The sequence below is a fragment of the Trichomycterus rosablanca genome, chromosome 16 (genome assembly GCF_030014385.1).
Source record: "Trichomycterus rosablanca isolate fTriRos1 chromosome 16, fTriRos1.hap1, whole genome shotgun sequence".
In the NCBI taxonomy this organism is placed as follows: Eukaryota; Metazoa; Chordata; class Actinopteri; order Siluriformes; family Trichomycteridae; genus Trichomycterus; species Trichomycterus rosablanca.
The window spans coordinates 6,864,934-6,884,202 of record NC_086003.1 but is presented as its reverse complement, the minus strand read 5'-3'; the positions used below and the strand labels follow the sequence as shown (position 1 = coordinate 6,884,202).

The 19,269-nt window shown below is 42.1% G+C and overlaps 1 protein-coding gene and 1 long non-coding RNA gene across 2 annotated transcripts in view; one reads left to right on the top strand and one right to left on the bottom strand.

The window, feature by feature from the left end:
* Positions 1–4,556, bottom strand: part of ntng2b (netrin g2b) — a 53,558-nt gene extending 49,002 nt beyond the window's left edge. The window contains exon 1 of the mRNA XM_063012106.1: positions 4,326–4,556. Coding sequence (XP_062868176.1) covers positions 4,326–4,550 — 225 coding nt within the window. The 5' untranslated portion in view covers positions 4,551–4,556. The remainder of the gene's footprint in view (positions 1–4,325) is intronic.
* Positions 4,557–15,006: 10,450 nt separating this feature from the next.
* LOC134330773 (uncharacterized) overlaps positions 15,007–19,269 on the top strand; it is a 46,187-nt gene continuing 41,924 nt past the window's right edge. The window contains exons 1-2 of the long non-coding RNA XR_010015036.1: positions 15,007–15,419; positions 18,565–18,729. This is a non-coding gene — a long non-coding RNA (uncharacterized LOC134330773). The remainder of the gene's footprint in view (positions 15,420–18,564; positions 18,730–19,269) is intronic.

Genomic DNA, 19,269 nt, shown 5'->3' with positions numbered 1-19,269 from the left:
TGTCTCGCGCGAAGGTCCACCATTAAAGAGAGCATCAATATTTCAGAACTCGGTGAGACCTAAAGAACATTCCAGAGCTGAGTGCATTAGTCGGAAGCGCTGTCGATACAGGACGCAAGTACGTATAAGTGCGTCTTAGCGTTGGTATGACTGTGTGTGCTAGAGTTAGCTTTAGCTCAGGGAAATGACCCCTGTTTTTATGTTAAGTTTTTTAATCAGATTGTTCTTATTTAGAAAAATAACAAATTGAGGGTTGTGTTTCCAAATCAACAGGGTTAATAAAGTAAATTTAAAAATAACAATTCTGATAGCAAATATAGCAGTGACCTGTCAGTCAGGGGAAATCCAGAACCCAGTCATATATACATTGTTTACGATTGGTTGTCGGTCGCTCCCTTGACTGCTGTAAAATGAAGTTGGCCACGCTAGTATTAGTGCTGTTTTGTTTACAGTAATGAGCTGAAATGATTGGGGTCATTTTATTTGGATTTAATTTAAGCATTTAGGCGACTGGGAACCAGATTTAAATAAAAACAATCTGACAAAAACACATTTTTAACCTTTTTAGGTTTTAAATTCCAAACACGGAGCATTTCACTGTGCATACTAATAATGAATGTGTGTATGGTACAAATGTCAACGCACAAATATGTTCTTATGTTTGAAAAGTGGAGAAGACTGTCTGTCTGTCAGTCTGTCTGTTTGTCTATCTATCTATCTGAACGGTCTGGCTGTCTGTCTATCTATACCTGTCTGTCTGTCTGTCTGTGTGGCTGTCTATCTATCTATATGTCTATCTGTCTGTCTATCTATCTGTCTATCTATCTATATCTGTCTGTCTCTCTGTCTGTGTGTCTGTCTATTTATCTGTCTGTCTATCTGTCTGTTTGTCGGTCTATCTATCTCTCTGTTGGTCTATCTATACCTGTTTGTCTGTTTGTCTAGCTGCCCTTCTGCCTGCCTATCTGTCTGTGTATTTGTCTCTCTTTCTCTTTCAAACTGTCTGTCTGCCTGTCTATTCATCTATCTGTTAATCTATTTCTTTTAAACTTTTAAATCTATGTCTGTCGGCCTACCTGTCTGTCTGTCTATCTGTCTATCTATCTGTCTGTCTGTCTGTCTGTGGGTCTATCTATATCTGTCTGTTTGTTGGTCTATCTATCTGTTTATCTATTTTTTTAGTGGTCTGGCTGTCTGTTGGTCTATACCTGTCTGTCTGTCTGTCTGTCTGTCTGTCTGTCTGTCTATCTATCTATCCCCCTATATATATATCTGTCTGTGGGACTATCTATGTCTCTGTCTGTCTGTCTGTCTGTCTGTCTGTCTGTCTGTCTATCTATCTATCTATCTATCTATCATTTATCTATCTATTGTACTTGGTAGCCAGTAAAAAAAAACTGTACATTGTTTTTTCATGTATTATTACAGGAAAAGTTTATATTAATCTAATATACAAGGCAAGCAGTAGCCTAGTGGTACTGGACTAGTAACCAGAAGGTCGCTGGTTCAAGCCCCACCACTGCAAGGTTGCTGCTGTTGAGCCCTTGAGCAAGGCCCTAAACCCTCAATTGCTCAGACTGTATACTGTAACTGTAATGTAAGTCGCTTTGGATAAAGGCGTCTACTAAATGCCGAAAATGTAAATGTAAATATTAATCCTTCCTACAAATTATACTTATTTCACCATCAGAAATCTAATGTAATTAAACAGCAATAATATAATTTAAAAAGCTGTATTTATTTTTGATTTCTTCTGTGAGTGAGTGTCGGAGTGGGTTGCTCATAACAGACTAAGCAAGTTGGCATTTATTATTTATTGCTGTAATCCTAAAATAAGTGTTCCTAAATGGCTACTTGCTTAAGAAATTAAAGTATAGAAACTCTTAAATGAAGGTTCTTTCGTGCTAGTGTTAGATATACTTATGGTATTAGGCTTTGCTTCTGAAAAGAAAAGTTCTTTACTAAAGCTTCTTCAAGATGAATCATCACAATATACAATGAAACAACATTAAATATCTACGGTAAATGTTAGAAAACAATAAAACTTAAACATTTGACTTTTTGAATTTATTGAATTATCTATGATGGTGGAATTTTATTTCTATTAACAATGCCGTTTTGGCGGAAACTTTTGATACAACAAATCCATACGATGTAATCCTCCCCTGGTTTGTTGTCCTTCACATGTCAAAAACTCTCCGACTGTGCACTATCATCTGACATCCTCCCAAATCGCCGTTTTATTCAGTCTCTCCATTGCCAAGAAACCGCATGCGTAAACAACACCTCAGCGTGATGCTCTCTGCTGACCTCAGCCACTTTTTTTCTGCCCAAGTCAGTCACTTCTGTGCCAAATCCCATCTCAAAATGAAAGAAATTAGATTATTTTTTTGTTTGCGTATAAAACATTGGCTTCACTTTTTACAGTGCTTTTAAATGATGTTGGTGCTGTTTGAGTAAAGGGTTCGATACGCCACAAAAATTCCTACAATGGGTTTGTACTGTGCATGGAAACCGACAGTTAAATTGCTTCTAGAAAGTCTAATATAGCGCTAATGCAGGGGCGAATTATTTCCCAGCACTTTTGGTTTTATTTCCATCCTTGGGTACAATTTGATTAAGAACTCGACTCTTATAATCTCATAACCGACCGGGACTTGTTTACTGCTTTGTGTGTGTGTTGAAATGTTTTTAGGAGTCTCATGCTGCAGACTGATCTCCGGCGTATTATTTCCCGGCTACGCACCTCGTTAATGGTTATACTGTAGATATAGAGGGAATCTTTAAGTAAAACAAAACAATATGCTAAACAAACTATAGTAACTTGTATACCTTGCATTTTATTAGGTACACCTATCTGAAATGTGCATTCATTTATTATTTATAAGATACACCTACCATACAGATGAACTTGTTGGCCATACAGTTACTGATATGTTCCTTGGTACACCTTGCCGCACCCCTGTACCCTATTTATCAATCAAAAGACCTCCATAGGACCTCCAGATCAGACGTTATTTGGGTGATAGACCATTATTTGCGTGCAATGACACCAACATGGTATTTACATTACAGGGCAGCTGTATCTAGTTGCCTAGTGATTGCCTAGTGATTACTGGACTAGTAATCAGAAGGTTTAAGAACTGTTGGGCCCTTAAGCAAGGCTCTTAACCCTCAATTGCTTAGATTGTATACCGTCACAGTATTGTAAGTCACTTTGAATAAAAGCATCTGCTAAATGCCAAAAATGTAAATACATGGTAGTGTGCAGGGGTGTAACTACCGGGGGGGCGGGGTGCACTGGGGCTCATGGTGTGTGGGGGCCCTCCACAACATGAACTCAACCCCCCACTGCACTGCCCCCTCATTGGCTGCACTCGCCAATTATATTACAATATTGTAGTGGCGATATGTGAGTGCCAATCAGAATGCAGCATCCAGTTTATACATGTGCGTTCGGACGTTCTGCAGTTAGGGTTCTTTCCTAGGATGCCCAATTTGGCTGGACGCCCAATAGAGAAGTGGTAGCCCAGTGGTTGAGGTACTGGACTAGTATTCAGAAGGTTGCTGGTTCAAGCACAGCCTCCAAGTTGCCATCGTCAGGCTTATGAGCAAGGCCCTAAACCCTCAATTGCTCAGGACTTTTGGAGCTCTTTTAGACTGACCATTGGGTGCTTTCTTGCCTCCCTTGCCAAGAATGGCCTTGATTAGGGTGCTGTCCTGACCAATTCATTCTTGCCCTGATGCCTAATTTGGCTGGATGCCCAATAAATAAATGGTAGCTCAGTGGTTGAGGTACTGGACTAGTACTCAGAAGGTTGCTGGTTCAAGCACAGCCTCCAAGTTGCCATCGGGTTGCCGTTGGGCTGATGAGCAAGGCCATAAACCTTCAATTGCTCAGGACATTTGGAGCTCTTTTAGATTGACCATTGGGTGCTTTCTTGCCTCCCTTGCCAAGAATGGCCTTGGTCAGGGTGCTTTCCTGACCAAGTTCATTCTTGCCCTGATGCCCAATTTGGCTGGATGCCCAATAAAGAAATGGTAGCTCAGTGGTTAAGGTACTGGACCAGTACTAGGTTGGCAGTTCAAGTCCCACAGCCTCCAAGTTGCCATTGTTGGGCTTATGAGCAAGGCCCTAAATCCTCAATTGCGTAAACTGTATTCAATCGTAAATGGACAACCAACTTGAGGCCTTAAGGTTGCCCTGGAAACACTTAACACCTTTACATCTTTGCCCTTGATCTATGCCTCATGGAGATCCACGGGCAGTTCCTTCTAGACCCATATAGACCCGGGTGTTTAAGGGTAATTTACGAAACACTCACCAGCGTGCAGAATCTTTCAGGTGGGTCGCCACACGTGATGCCCGGTGGCTCAACACGGATGTTCATGAATTCCTTCATAGACCTTGCTTTGGGTTGGCACGCGTGTTGCTCCCACACAGTGCCGTCGTCCGTGCTCACCATCGTCCTACACGACTCGTACTGGCCTCGAACCCATGCCGGCACGTGCAGTAGGAAGAGGAGGAGGAACGTAATCTGAGCCAGCATGGCAAGCGCCAAACGAGAGTCCGTACAGGGGTGGTCGTAAAATTCAGAGAAAGGAGGTGCTGGCACGGAATGGAGGTCACGTGAGGGCATCCGTTAAATTTGCCACAGTCATTCTTAAGGTGGTATTTTCTGGGATTTCGTTTTTTTTATTATTAAGACTTAAACCTTAAGAGAATTGAGAGTTCTGTTAGTTGCAAGGAAAGTTTTTCATCCATCTCAGATCGTTGCTCAGTGCAGCCCCAGAGTGGTGCTTTTGGCATTGATTATACATTTGCCATCCTTAGACCTAAAATCAAAGACAATAAAAAGTACAGTTTTAGTCTTTATCTCACACAAACACACAAAGTACCTTAAAAGAATTTAGCCTCCTAGTATTTGTACAGAAATGACTGTCACAACCTGGGATTTGTATTAGCTTAATTTATAAAAAAATTTTTATTAGACACTGTATCAGAAACTATATGTCCCTAAACAAAATTGGTACTTTGGATTTGTCCTTTTCAGCTTCTTGAACGACTGCAATTTGGGTACGTCCCAATTTCCCTGTACTCTGGTGCCCCCTGCCACTTGCACGAACACTCGCTGGCCGAGAAGCATTCACATTTGCATTTACATTTGCAGCATTTAGCAGACGCTTTTATTACATTTATGACTGATACAGTGCAAGCAATGAAGGGCTTGCTCAGGGGCCCAACAGTGGCAAACTGGTGGTGGTGGCAACCTTCTGATTACTAGTCCAATACCTTAACCACTGAGCTACCACTACCACTTGAAGCCACCAGCTGCTTCTTTACACCAACAAGCAGCACATTCTTAAAAGGAGCCCGGAGCCCTGACCGGACAGTAGGAGCTGCTGTTCCATCTGATTTTGGGCTACCGCTATGCTTTAAAGCTTTATGTCATTTTATGGCGCATGCTTGACTGGCCTGCCTGCAGTCCAGATGTGTCTGATCTCCTATTGAAAATGTATAGAGGGGAATCAGATGACAAAGACCACAGACTGTCGACCAGCTGAAGTCTCGAATCAAGTAATTAGTGTACTCGGTTCCCAAACCATTAAAAAGTCTCATTAATAGGAAAGGTGATGGATCATAATGGTAAACACGCCTCTGTCCCAACTTTTTTAGAGTGTGTTACAGGCAAACTTGGAAATCTTTTCTACTGTCTTTTTACTTTTATCAGTTAAATAAGAATTTAAGCGAGTCAAAAATCACAGATTGTTCTTGTTATTGTTTTACCAAACGTCTTTTCTAGTAATGGGTTTAGTTTTCAAGCTGAGGAAATTTTACTCTAGTCTTACCAGACCTCAAGTATTTATCAACTTTCTTCAGTCCTATATTTTTATACAGTCACAGCCAATGATTTCATGCCAAGAAAAGAAAACCCAAACTTATCATCTTATGTTTTTCCCCCCAATTTTCTCCCCTAATCTAGTCGTATCCAGTTGTGTTTTGTTTCACCTCTACCTATACAACCCCCCACTGCTGACTAATGAGCTTCGCAACTGACACACGCCCCCTCCGACACGTGTGCAGTACCGACTGCCTCTTTTCATCTGCAGGAGGGTGAGTTCATATGTGGATCAGCCTTGTGCACAAAGAGCCACACCCTGATCAGCATTATTCCTCAGCCCTGTGCAGACGCCATCAATCAGCCAGCAGGAGTCGTAACTGCACCGGTTATGAGGACCCATGATCCGACTTGCCCCTAACCGTATGAACAAGTTAATCGTTGTTCGTGCAGCCGCCCAGCCCAGCCGGATGGCAGAGCCGAGATTCGATACGATGTATTCGAAAACCCAGCTCTGGTGTGCTAGCGTATTTTACCGCTGCGCCACCTGAGCGGCCTTGTCATCTTATGTTAAAAGAAAATTTGTTTAGATGGTCAGATAATAAAGTAAGAAACACCAATATCACCATCAGGCCCTCCTGACCTTGGCAATCTATGGGTGATCACTGTTCCATGTACATATGTGCATCAGATTAGCATTATTTATATAGCCAACTGGAGGGAAGGGGTGGCCAAAGACCTACGATGGATTGGCGCCCTGTCCAGGGTATTCCTGCCTTGCTCCCAGTGTTTCCCATCGCAGCCCTGACCAGGTTAAAGCGGTTATGAAGTTGAATCGTTATTAAATATGGGCGAAGAGAAGTCGTTACCAATAATAACTAAGATCCACACCACAAAGTTAAATTTATACATTACTTAATAATGTGAGTTGCTAAATGTACACTATATGGACAAAAGTATTTGGACACCCCTCGTAATTATTGTTCAGTGATTTTAGCGACACCTATTGCTAACAGGTGTATCAAATGAACTTTATTTCATAAAAAATTAACATGCCTTTAACTTTGTAGCAACTGAAGCACAAAAATGAGGTCCAAAAAGACAGACAATAGTCGCACCAGTGAATTTTGAACCTCACTAATGCATTAGCACCGAGTCTTTAAATAGATCACACTCTATTTTATTAATATATCATACATTTTTAATTTTTAAGGTATACTTCCAGTGCTTTTTAATGCAAAATAATACACAGAAGGGTACATAACATAATGACCACCTTCCTAATATTGTGTTTGTCCCCCTATTCCTGCCAAAACAGCCCTGCAACTATGATGCTCTGTGTATTCTGACACCTCTTTATCAGAACCAGCATTAACTTCTTCAGCAGTTTGAGCTACAGTAGATCGTCTGTTGGATCGGACCACACGGGCCAGCCTTCGCTCCCCATGTGCATCAGTGAGCCTTGGCCGCCCATGACCCTGTCGGCGGTTTACCACTGTTCCTTCCTTGGACCACTTTTGATAGATACTGACCACTGCAGACTTGGAACGCCCCAGAAGAGCTGCAGTTTTGGAGATGCTCTGACCCAGTCATCCTTACGCTTGCTTCTAACACAACAACTTTGAGGATAAAATGTTCACTTGCTGCCTAATATATCCCACCCACTAACAGGTGCCGTGATGAAGAGATAATCAGTGTTATTCACTTCATCCATCAGTGGTCATAATGTTATGCCTGGTCAGTGTATAAGTATTATCAAGGGAACCTCTTTACTTCTGCATAACACCACACCCATAACCCTTATAAGCTCCTATACGTCTGCAATTCCATTTATTCATTTATATATAGCTGCTGATTTATCCCGATCAGGTTCCTGGTACGTCTGTAAAGTTGCACTAAATGCAAAGCAGGAATTTGATACATCGCAGGGCATTACAGGGTATCCGTTCACTCACTCGCTCACATCCAGGGGCAATTTAGAGTTTGGAATGTGGAATAAATGGGTACACAGTTTAGTGACGGGTATATACAATACATATCCAAAGTACTTTAAAGATGTGCAGCACCCACACTGATTTCTGTACCATCATGTTGCCCACATACTCAAAAAAAAAAACTCTATATGGCCAAAAGTATGTAGACATCTGACCATGGGCTTGTTTGACATCCTTTTTAAATGCATGTTCTCCCTTTTTCTCCCCATTTTTTTAGCGCGTCCAATTTTTACCCGATTGCGTTATGCGTCCTCTCTACTGGTGCTGACCCGCGCCCCCGATTGAGGAGAGCGAACTGACACACGTAAGCATCTTTTCACCTACATGATGCGAGTTCATATGCGGATCAGCCTTGTGCATGGACAGCCACACCCTGATCAGCATCATACTATGTGCAGGCGCCATCAATCAGCCAGCAGAGGTCGTAATTGCATCCCTACCTGGATGAACAACAGCCAAACGTTGTTCATGTAGCCGCCCAGCCCGATGTATTCAAAATCCCAGCTCCTGTGTGCTAGCGTATTTTACCACCACACCACCTGAGCGACCGACATCCTTTGGGCATTAATATGCAATTGACGCCCTACTTGCGGCTATCCCAGCCTTCATTGCTCTGCAAAGGCTGTCCACAAGATTCTGGAGTTTATCTGTTGGAATGTGTGCCTATTCAGTGGAACTGGGACTGATCGACTTTCCAATTTATTTCAAGTGCTTTAAGTTTGGTTGAGTGTGTGTGTGTGTGTGTGGGGGGGTGGGGGGTGGGGGGGGGGGTCGTTTAATTTTCCCAAACTGTTGCAACTGATTTGGAGACATACATTTATTTATATAATCTATTCTATATACATTTTAGCAATATGTCTAATTATATCGCTTATGTCACCTTACCTTAGGTTTGGAAGGGTGTCCACATACTTTTGACCATATAGGTATTTTATTATATTAATGCAAAAATATATTTTAATTGGATTTTATTTGGTGTTAGAAGTTCCCAGAATCCCAGCTCTGCCATGCAGCCACTGTTGGGTCCTTGAGCAAGGTCCTGTATACACCGATTAGCCATAACATTATGACCCTCACTGCCCATTTTATCAGCTCCACTTTGTAGTTCTACAATTACTGACTGTAGTCCATTTGTTTCTATGCATACTTTTTTAGCCTGCTTTCACCCTGTTCTTTAATGGTCAGGACCGCCACAGGACCACCACAGAGCAGGTATTATTTGGGTGGTGGATCATTCTCAGCACTGCAGTGACACTGACATGGTGGTGGTGTGTTAGTGTGTGTTGTGCTGGTGGAGTTTTTAAATACCGTGTCCACTCACTGTCCACTCTATTAGACACTCCTACCTAGCTGGTCCACCTTGTAGATGTAAAGTCAGAGACGATCGCTCATCTATTGCTGCTGTTTGAGTTGGTCATCTTCTAGACCTTCATCAGTGGTCACAGGACGCTGCCCACGGGGCGCTGTTGGCTGGATATTTTTGGTTGGTGGACTATTCTCAATCCAGCAGTGACAGTGAGCGCTGCTATGTCTGATCCACTCATACCAGCACAACACACACTAACACACCACCGCCATGTCAGTGTCAGTGCAGTGCTGAGAATGATCCACCACCCAAATAATACCTGCTCTGTAGTGGTCCTTTGGGGGTCCTGACCATTGAAGAACAGGGTGAAAGCAGGCTACAAAAGTATGCAGAGAAACAGATGGACTACAGTCAGTAATTGTAGCTGATAAAATGGACAGTGAGGGTAGAAACAAGGAGTGTTATTAGGAGTGTTTAGTAACTCTTGCCCATAAAGTGTACTTGTATCGGGTTGTGGTTAAACTAGCCTATTAATTTGGGCACAGAGAAGTTACAATCAAATAATCGAAACCCCAATTCCGTATGGAATACTTGTCTCTGACAAGTGTATGTAAACTTCTGACTGTATTTCGACCGTATTTCTCTCTCTGTGTTCATCCGTCTCTCACCGCATAGCGGACGGCAGTGCAGCGCAGCGCAGAGCGGGGTGTGTCGGTGCCGCTCCAGTCCCGTCACAGTAACTGCGCGTTCACGCACATCCCATCTGTACTGCGCCTCGCACTCGGGCGCAACTTTTTCTAAACGATCGGCACGTAAATCTGAAGTGCCCGACACATCCGAGTGTTCAATCCGGTTTGCGGGAGGACAAGCGCAGAGCCATTGCGGATAGTTTGCAGTTAAACAGCACTTACCGGCGGCTTCTGCGGGACGCTCGTTCTTCCATGGATGCATTCGGTTCGTGCGCGTTAACAGAAGTGTGTTCCATCCATCCCTCCCTCCCGGGAGCGATGCTCTCCTGCTCCTCCGTGTTTGTTTGCTTTTCCTTCCCCCGGCTGGGCACTTCTCCTCTTTTCCGCTGCCCTACTTCTCCCGAGAGCGAGCAGGACGCGCAGACTTTCCGCGCAAGCAACGCAGCCGCTTTCCAAAGTGAAAGACGGGACTTTGTGTGCACCCTGCTTTGCTCTTCCCTTACTTTAAAGCATCGCTTTTTACCCCCCACGCGCTCAAGGGCAACACGGGGGGGGGCATCGCGATCGCGAAACATCTCCCTCCCCTTTCACCCCTCCTTCCCTCCCCACTCCCTCTATCCATCCCATTCGCTAATCCTTTATTCCCCCCATCCTTTACTCCGGCTCAGCATCTGAGCCGCTTTTATCTATCTGCGCGCGCGCGCTCGCGCTCGCACTCGCGCTCTCTCTCACACAGGCGCGCGCACTGAAAGCGCGGGAGTCTCTCAAGAAAACTCAAGCGCGAGCGAGCGAACGGCCGCTTATTAGCTTCGGTTGTTTTGCTAAAATGAAATTATAGATTCATACAGTGAAAATATATCAAATATATCGGTTAAAGTTTATGTACACTTTATGTAAAGGACACGGGAGGTATGTCAATCCAGGTTTGAGGTCTCCAATGTTTGTTTTTAATGTTAAATACATGTTAAAATGTGAAATGTCCGCTAAAATGTTTTACCTCATTGATAAAGCTTTGAGAAACTACTCCTACAACAAGCTATTTGACAGAATTTAATCAAATGTGTTGGGTTTTCTAGCAAATACTTCACTTTTTTAACAAAGGCTGCATATTTACCAGAGTTAAGGTCAGAACTGTGCTAACGCTAATTTAAGAAATTACAGCGGTAGCTTGTAACTCGACGTCCCCTAAATTCGACTTCCTTTGTGGAGAATTATACAACAGCACTGATGTCACTCTAATCTGACCACATTTTTCAGTAACGAGTAATCTAACGCGTTACTATTTCCAATCCAGTAATCAGATTAAAGTTACTTATCCAAGTTACTGTGCGTTACTATTTTTGCGTCTCGGGGAGTGACGTCTGGCCTGTGCGACAATTAAGTCACGAGCTGCATCCGGAATCGCATACTTACAGAGTATGCACTAGAATGGAGGAAGTGTGCACTACTCGGCCGGTAAAGAAGTACATACTTTCAGTACAGAAGTATGCAGTATGCACACAACACCGCTACGTACTACACGTGGGGACGTGATGACGTAATATCACCATAGTTACAGACTCGTCACAAACCCCACTCGCCAAAATTTTGGATATTTATCATCTTTTTGTTATTTATTTGTCTCTAAAAAATTTATTTTATTTATCTTACTTACACTTGAACACTTCATATACAGGGGTTGGACAAAATAACTGAAACACCTGGTTTTAGACCACAATAATTTATTAGTATGGTGAAGGGCCTCCTTTTGCGGCCAATACAGCGTCAATTCGTCTTGGAAATGACATATACAAGTCCTGCACAGTGGTCAGAGGGATTTTAAGCCATTCTTCTTGCAGGATAGTGGCCAGGTCACTACGTGATGCTGGTGGAGGAAAACGTTTCCTGACTCGCTTCTCCAAAACACCCCAAAGTGGCTCAATAATATTTACATCTGGTGACTGTGCAGGCCATGGGAGATGTTCAACTTCACTTTCATGTTCATCAAACCAATCTTTCACCAGTCTTGCTGTGTGTATTGGTGCATTGTCATCCTGATACACGGCACCGCCTTCAGGATACAATGTTTGAACCATTGGATGCACATGGTCCTCCAGAATGGTTCGGTAGTCCTTGGCAGTGACGCGCCCATCTAGCACAAGTATTGGGCCAAGGGAATGCCATGATATGGCAGCCCAAACCATCACTGATCCACCCCCATGCTTCACTCTGGGCATGCAACAGTCTGGGTGGTACGCTTCTTTGGGGCTTCTCCACACCGTAACTCTCCCGGATGTGGGGAAAACAGTAAAGGTGGACTCATCAGTGAACAATACATGTTTCACATTGTCCACAGCCCAAGATTTGCGCTCCTTGCACCATTGAAACCGACGTTTGGCATTGGCACGAGTGACCAAAGGTTTGGCTATAGCAGCCCGGCCGTGTATATTGACCCTGTGGAGCTCCCGACGGACAGTTCTGGTGGAAACAGGAGAGTTGAGGTGCACATTTAATTCTGCCGTGATTTGGGCAGCCGTGGTTTTATGTTTTTTGGATACAATCCGGGTTAGCACCCGAACATCCCTTTCAGACAGCTTCCTCTTGCGTCCACAGTTAATCCTGTTGGATGTGGTTTGTCCTTCTTGGTGGTATGCTGACATTACCCTGGATACCGTGGCTCTTGATACATCACAAAGACTTGCTGTCTTGGTCACAGATGCGCCAGCAAGACGTGCACCAACAATTTGTCCTCTTTTGAACTCTGGTATGTCACCCATAATGTTGTGTGCATTGCAATATTTTGAGCAAAACTGTGCTCTTACCCTGCTAATTGAACCTTCACACTCTGCTCTTACTGGTGCAATGTGCAATTAATGAAGATTGGCCACCAGACTGGTCCAATTTAGCCATGAAACTTCCCACACTAAAATGACAGGTGTTTCAGGTTTTTTGTCCAACCCCTGTATATATATACTGTATATATGAATAGTAATATAATTCTGTTTCTCATCACCAGTCTGTGTAATGCACATGTTTCCTTTTTCCTATTTAGTAATATAAGTTTGAAACACTTCTATTATTAGACCCATTATTACCCATTAAAATGCCCAATACTAGCTTTATTATGGTAAATGTTAACAACTATGGCTGGAGCAGGAAATGAACAGAGATGAATTTAAATAACATTAAAATTAAACTTCTCTGGAAGACACTGTTAGAAGCCTGAACATCCAGCAAAATAACTAAAACATTCAGATATCAAAAGGAAGCTGGTGCCACACACACAGTGTTCTATATCCGACAACACAGTCAGTCATTGTGCTCTGTTACATCTTCATATACGTATATGGCCCTACTTTGAATCTGTTCTAATGTAGTAAAGATGTTTAAATCACATTTCCAAATCCTCCGTAATGCAGGGGTGTTTGTTACATAGCTGATCTGAGATCCTCAAATAACCCACCGTCAATAAATCATTCCCCGATGCCCACACACACACACACACCGGACACACAGACTGGACGTGTAACCCTGCACCTGTTATATTGATGCTCATGAATTCAATTGCAGGAGGTTTAACCAATGCAAAACTGTACCTTTAGCTGAAAAGCCATGTTGTCACAGTTTACCATAATAAAGCTGGTACTGGGTATTTTAATGGGCAGTAATGGATAGAAGTGTTTTAAACTTGTATTACTAAATAGGGAAGAGGAAATCACCATTGCCACACAGACTGGTGATAAGGAACAGAATTCTATTACTATTGTTTTACTATTATTTCCTTATATACAACCCCAAATCAGAAAAAGTTGGGACAGCATGGAAAATGCAAATAATAAAAAAATAAAAAAAGTTTCTTACATTTACTTGGGATATTTCATGTTTTGTCTGGTCAACTTCATTTCATTTATTCATAAACATCCATTCCTGCAAGTAAGTTGGGGCAGTAAAGCATTTACCACTTTGTAATGTTGCTATTCCTTTTCACCACACTTAAAAGACATTGCAGCTTTTATTTTGTCTCATTCCTCCTGCAAACACATCTTAAGATGTGCAACAGTACGGGTGTCGTTGTCGCATTTTTCCTTTCAAAATTCTCCACACATTCTCTATTGGGGACAGGTCAGGACTGCAGGCAGGCCAGTCCAGGACCCGTACCCTCTTCTTCCACAGCCATGTCTTTGTAATGTGTGCAGCATGTGGTTTTGCATCGTCTTGTTGAAAGATGCATGAACGCCCCTTGAAAAGACGACGTCTTGAAGGCAGCACATGTTGCTCTAAGATCTCAGTGTACTTTTCTGCATTAATGCTCCAAACACAGAAGTGTAAATGACCTTAGCCAAGGGCACTGACACGACCTCATACCATGACAGACCCTGGCTTTTTGACTTGTTGCCGATAACAGTCTGGATGGTCCTTTTCGTCTTTGGTCCAGAGCACATGGCAAAAAAGACCTGGAATGCTGATTCATCTGACCACAATACACGTTTCCACTGTGTGATGGTCCATACTAGATGCCTCCGAGCCCCGAGAAGTCAACGCCACTTCTGGACATGGTTAACACAAGGCTTCTTTTTTGCACAGTAAAGTTTTAAGTGTTATTTGTGCATGTAACCCTGTATTGTAGAGCTTGATAAAGGTTTGCCAAAGTAATCCCTCATCCATGTGGTTATATCAGCTATTGTTGAGTGGTGGTTCTTGATGCAGTGCCGTCTGAGGGATCAAAGACCACAAGCGTTCAGATTAAGCTTGCTCCCTTGGCCTTTACGCACTGAAATTCCTCCTGATTCCTTGAATGGTTTAATGATATTATGCACTGTAGAGGGAGAAATATGCAAATCCCTTCCAATCTTTCTTTGAAGTTCACATCATTGTTTAGTTTTTTCACCTCATTACTAGCCCTAAATTGCCCCGTCCCAACTTTTTTTGTAATGTGTTGCAGGTCTGAAATGCAGGAATGGATGTTTGTTAATAAATGAAATGAAGTTGAGCAGATAAAACATGAAATATCTCAGGTTCATCCTGTCTAAAATAAAAAGTTCAAGTAAATGTAAGGAACACTGCATTTTTATTTTGTTTGCATTTTCCATACTGTCCCAACTTTTTCTGATTTGGGGTTGTATAATCTGCACAGAGGTTGTGTTGTTGATGAAGCTATTAACATTATATTAAGGTGACTTTAGGCTACTTTCTTGTTGTGTGTGTGTGTGTGTGTGTGTGTGTGTGTGTGTGTGTGTGTGTGTGTGTGTGTGTGTGTGTGTGTGTGTGTGTGTGTGTGTGTGTGTGTGTCTCACCGGGTGCATTGACAGCAACTGAGTTTTTTTGATCAATAGTTTGTCCTTGTGTCTCAAAGGAAAGATTTCCACATCTTAACTCTACTTTACTCTCCAGTGCTCCTTAAAAGTTGCCAGATCTACAATCTACTGCACCGTAACATCAGTAAAACACAAGTTCATCCCACAGATTATTATAATTAATCACATCTGGCAACTTTATGGTGAAACAGACTACATGCACAACTAACCATTTATCACATTCAACAATGCTGCCAAAGCTCCTGGGGATATGTGCGGTTTCTGGCATGAGCAGTACTGGAGATGGCATCTGTAAGGTGAATTGATCACAAATATCTGTCAGATTACTCTTAAAAACGTTCCTAATTATTTTATGAATGATTTGCTCTTCAATTTTCTACAATAAAATACCCCATTTGTATTAAACATGGGTCAGTAAGATGGTCTGCATTTGCAAATGCATTGCAATAAATTTTTTTTTTTCATTTTTCATTAAATATCAAATACATGACAAATATATGGCAATTTTTTTTACAATATGTATGGCAATGTGACACAACTGGTATAGTGAGAGCCACACAGCAAACTGGAGCTTGGAAAGCAGAGTCCAGAGAAACCAGTCAAAAATATGGACTTTCTTCCAGGTTTCTTTTCACCCTCCCAAAAACATACAAAAGATGCAACTCACACCTGCTAAGTAAACTGTAACCAAGCTGGCTTTAAATGACCAATATTAAACTCTGATTGCTAACAATAAGGGCAGCCTGGTGGCTCGGTGGATAGCACTGTTGCCTCACAGCAAGAAGGTGTATATGTGTGTACTTGCCCTGTGATGGACTGGCAACTTGTCCAGGGTGTTTCCTACCTTTTACTCAGTGAATTGCACCCACCACAGCCCTGACCAGGACAAAGCAGTGGTAAAACAGTCAAAGAATTAATGAATGCTATTAATAATGGAAGATGATTGTGTAGCTGCCAACTGGATCTAAAAGTGTTAAGTAATACAGTTTAAATGAACACACACATACACAAACTAAAAAAAAATAGCCCAAAGATGCAATGACTTCTTGATACTAACAAAACTTTAAACTTAAAACTGTGGATTGTGGACTCACGTGAAATTTAACTTTGTGTATCGAATTAGGTATAATCGGCACTTTTGTTTTTAAAACGAATCAATTCGTTAATGCGGAGATTCTCAAACAAGAAAAGGGTTACTTTAGAATTCAAGTCACAAAAGAGAAAGTCAATCAATGAACCTAAACACAGAGAGTTAAAACGAGCTTAAGTCCTGGTTACAAAGGGATTTGACCGCACCGGTGTCAAAGTGTACAAACGTATTAAGCATTTTCCAATCAATTATTGAAAAATTACATTAAATTTATATTTACGGCACCCAGGTGGGGCAGCGGGATATTCCGCTAGCACACCAGCTCCGGGATTCTGAACTCCTCATTCGAAACTCGGCGTTGCCACCGGTCGGCTGGGCGCCATCTAGCAGGCATAATTGACTCATTTCTGCTAGGGCGGGATGACCGGACTGTGTGGGTGGGGTCTTCAAATGCTGTGTAAGGACCCTGATTAGCAGATAGGCGCCTGTGCAGAATGCATGGGTGTAAAGGGTTCCGCTAAGGGCTGCGCGCGGGTCGGAGGAGGTGTGAGCGGCGGTGTACCCACCTCGACTGCAATCAGGGATCCCCCAGCAGTGGAAGACAAATTGACTACACAAACTTGGGAGAAAATGGGAGAAAATGCATAAATAAATAGAAAAAATAAATTTATATTTACACATTATATACAAAAACGGCTACTGGTTTTATATTTATAGACTATAATTTAATCCTAATAATTGTTAAATCCTTATGTGGCTCTTGAGATGTGGCTGGGAGTCTGAAGTACAGAGATAAGCTGTTGTAAAATGTTGTTAGCAGATAAGAAACAACAGTTATCACAGAATGGAGAATCCAAAGTCCAACACCCAATGCGATGTGACAAAAGCAGTATAAAGAGAGAGCCACAGTATCTGTTCCTTGTTCTTCAGCTATTACACTGCTGTAAGAACCCACAATTGTGCCAATAAATTATTTAATCCAGTCAACTGTAATCTTTGTTTTCTTTTTATTATCTGACCCTATTTTTCCACGACAGTATGGTTGTGCAAATTTTTTACCATGGCAACATTAAATTAAAGTCTATAAAAGTCACGCTGCTGTAGCGCATGCAGAACAAGGCTTGGTTTTGTTTTTCTAAAATAGCTTTAAGGTTCCTGAATAAGTCATCCTCAATGACAGCAACATACGTGTCTCCTAATACAATCTAAATCGTGGTAACTTCACACATGTGCAAGTCACTCATGCCATGGGAACTGATACACTACACACCATGATGGTAGTTTTGCCAGTTCTGATGGTCATTTTTGTCTTTAAGAGAATATCAAGAGTTAAGTGTGTGGAATGGACAGATGTAATAATAAATGATTCCTTTCGGCTGCCCCGTAAGGGGTCACCCAGCGGATCGTTTGTCTGCATATTTAATTTGGCACAATTTTTACATTGAAAACCCTTCCTGTCACAACTCTCTTATTTATCCAGGCTTAGGAATGGCACTAAGGGTACACTGATGTGTTTCCTCCAACGACTAGGTTCACGTAATACCATGCGCCTTCTGTATGTGGCAATTGTAGCCTAGCGGTTAAGGTACTTAAATAGTAATCAGAAGGTTGCTGGTTCAAGCCCCACCACTGCCAGGCTGCTGCTGTTGGGCCCTTGAGCAAGGCCCTTAACCATCAATTGTTCAGACTGTATACTGTCCCAGTACTGTAAGTCGCTTCGGATAAAGTCATCTGCTAAATGCTGAAAATTTAAATGTATTTGTGAACCCAGCCTGGGATTTGAACCCCAGAACTTAGGCATCGCTTGGCTTTTACTAATATACCACACCAGCTAAGATTAGTCATGCTGTTATAAAGTATTTAAAATATACAGTATATTATACCCACTATCATTTGAGTTTCTATTGAGTTTTAAAGGTTAAGATAGTGAAAAATCCAGGATTATCCACTTCACACTGGACAGAATTTGAAGGAGCTAATGGTAATGTCTTGGTTTTGGGTGGTCATTATTTTTTGGCTCATCAGTGTACAGTCTGTGTAAATAGATTTGATTAAAGTTGTCTACGTTTACATTTAGGTACTCTTAAGTTCTTAAGCAGTCATCCATGACTTCCAGTTTGTCTGGGGTGTAAATATGAGGTGACAAAGGGGGCAAATTTCCTTTGACATTATTGAACACTGATGTTCAAGCCTTTGTTTTATCTAGTCACAAATATTTGCACAGAGCCTTTGCTAAAGGCTACTGGGACTTTCATGACAGAACAGGTAGTTACTGGTTACTGTCAAACACAAACAGTCATGGACAATTTATCTCCATGTCACCTCACTTGCATGTCTTTGGACTGTGGTAGGGAACCGGAGCACCTGGAGGAAACCCACGCAGACACTAGGAGAACACGCAAACTCCACACAGAAAGAACCCGTACCGTTCCACCTGGGAATCGAACCTTGCTGTGAGGTGACAGTGCTACCCACCGTGCCGACAATAAAAAGTCTTCAAGAGTAACTAGCCAAAGGTAACTGACAGTCTAACAGACAGTAATTTAAGCTGCTGTGTGAATATGGATTTGATAAACTTAAAGCTGTAAACACAAGCACTGTCCAAATAGTCAGAAATACCAGCATCCTGTCAGCCTAATCAAGAAACAAAGGTCATTTCAGGTGAATAAATGATCTGCAGGAAGCTTGCTCATCCGAGTGTCTATTTTAGGGACTGAATGTGAAAGCGTCTGGTCTTCAAGACTGGTTATAAGTTCAGATAACATTTAAAAAGCCTCCTTATAGGAAGCTTCTTTAATGGAGTTTATGCTTCCAATGATAATAAAAAGTGCTTTGAGGAAATAGATCCATTCTGTCTGACTGATCCGATAGATAATGTATTTCCTACAGGAAGCTTGTTCATATAAGTGTCTAAGAGACTGCCTTTGAAAGCATCCAGCCGCCAACTCTGGTGATCAGGCCAGACGAGGTCTTTTATAGGAGAGTTGATGCTATCTGATATCGAGGCTAACGTATTTTACTAGAGAGGCCCTGGTGTTTATTAACATCTGATAAAT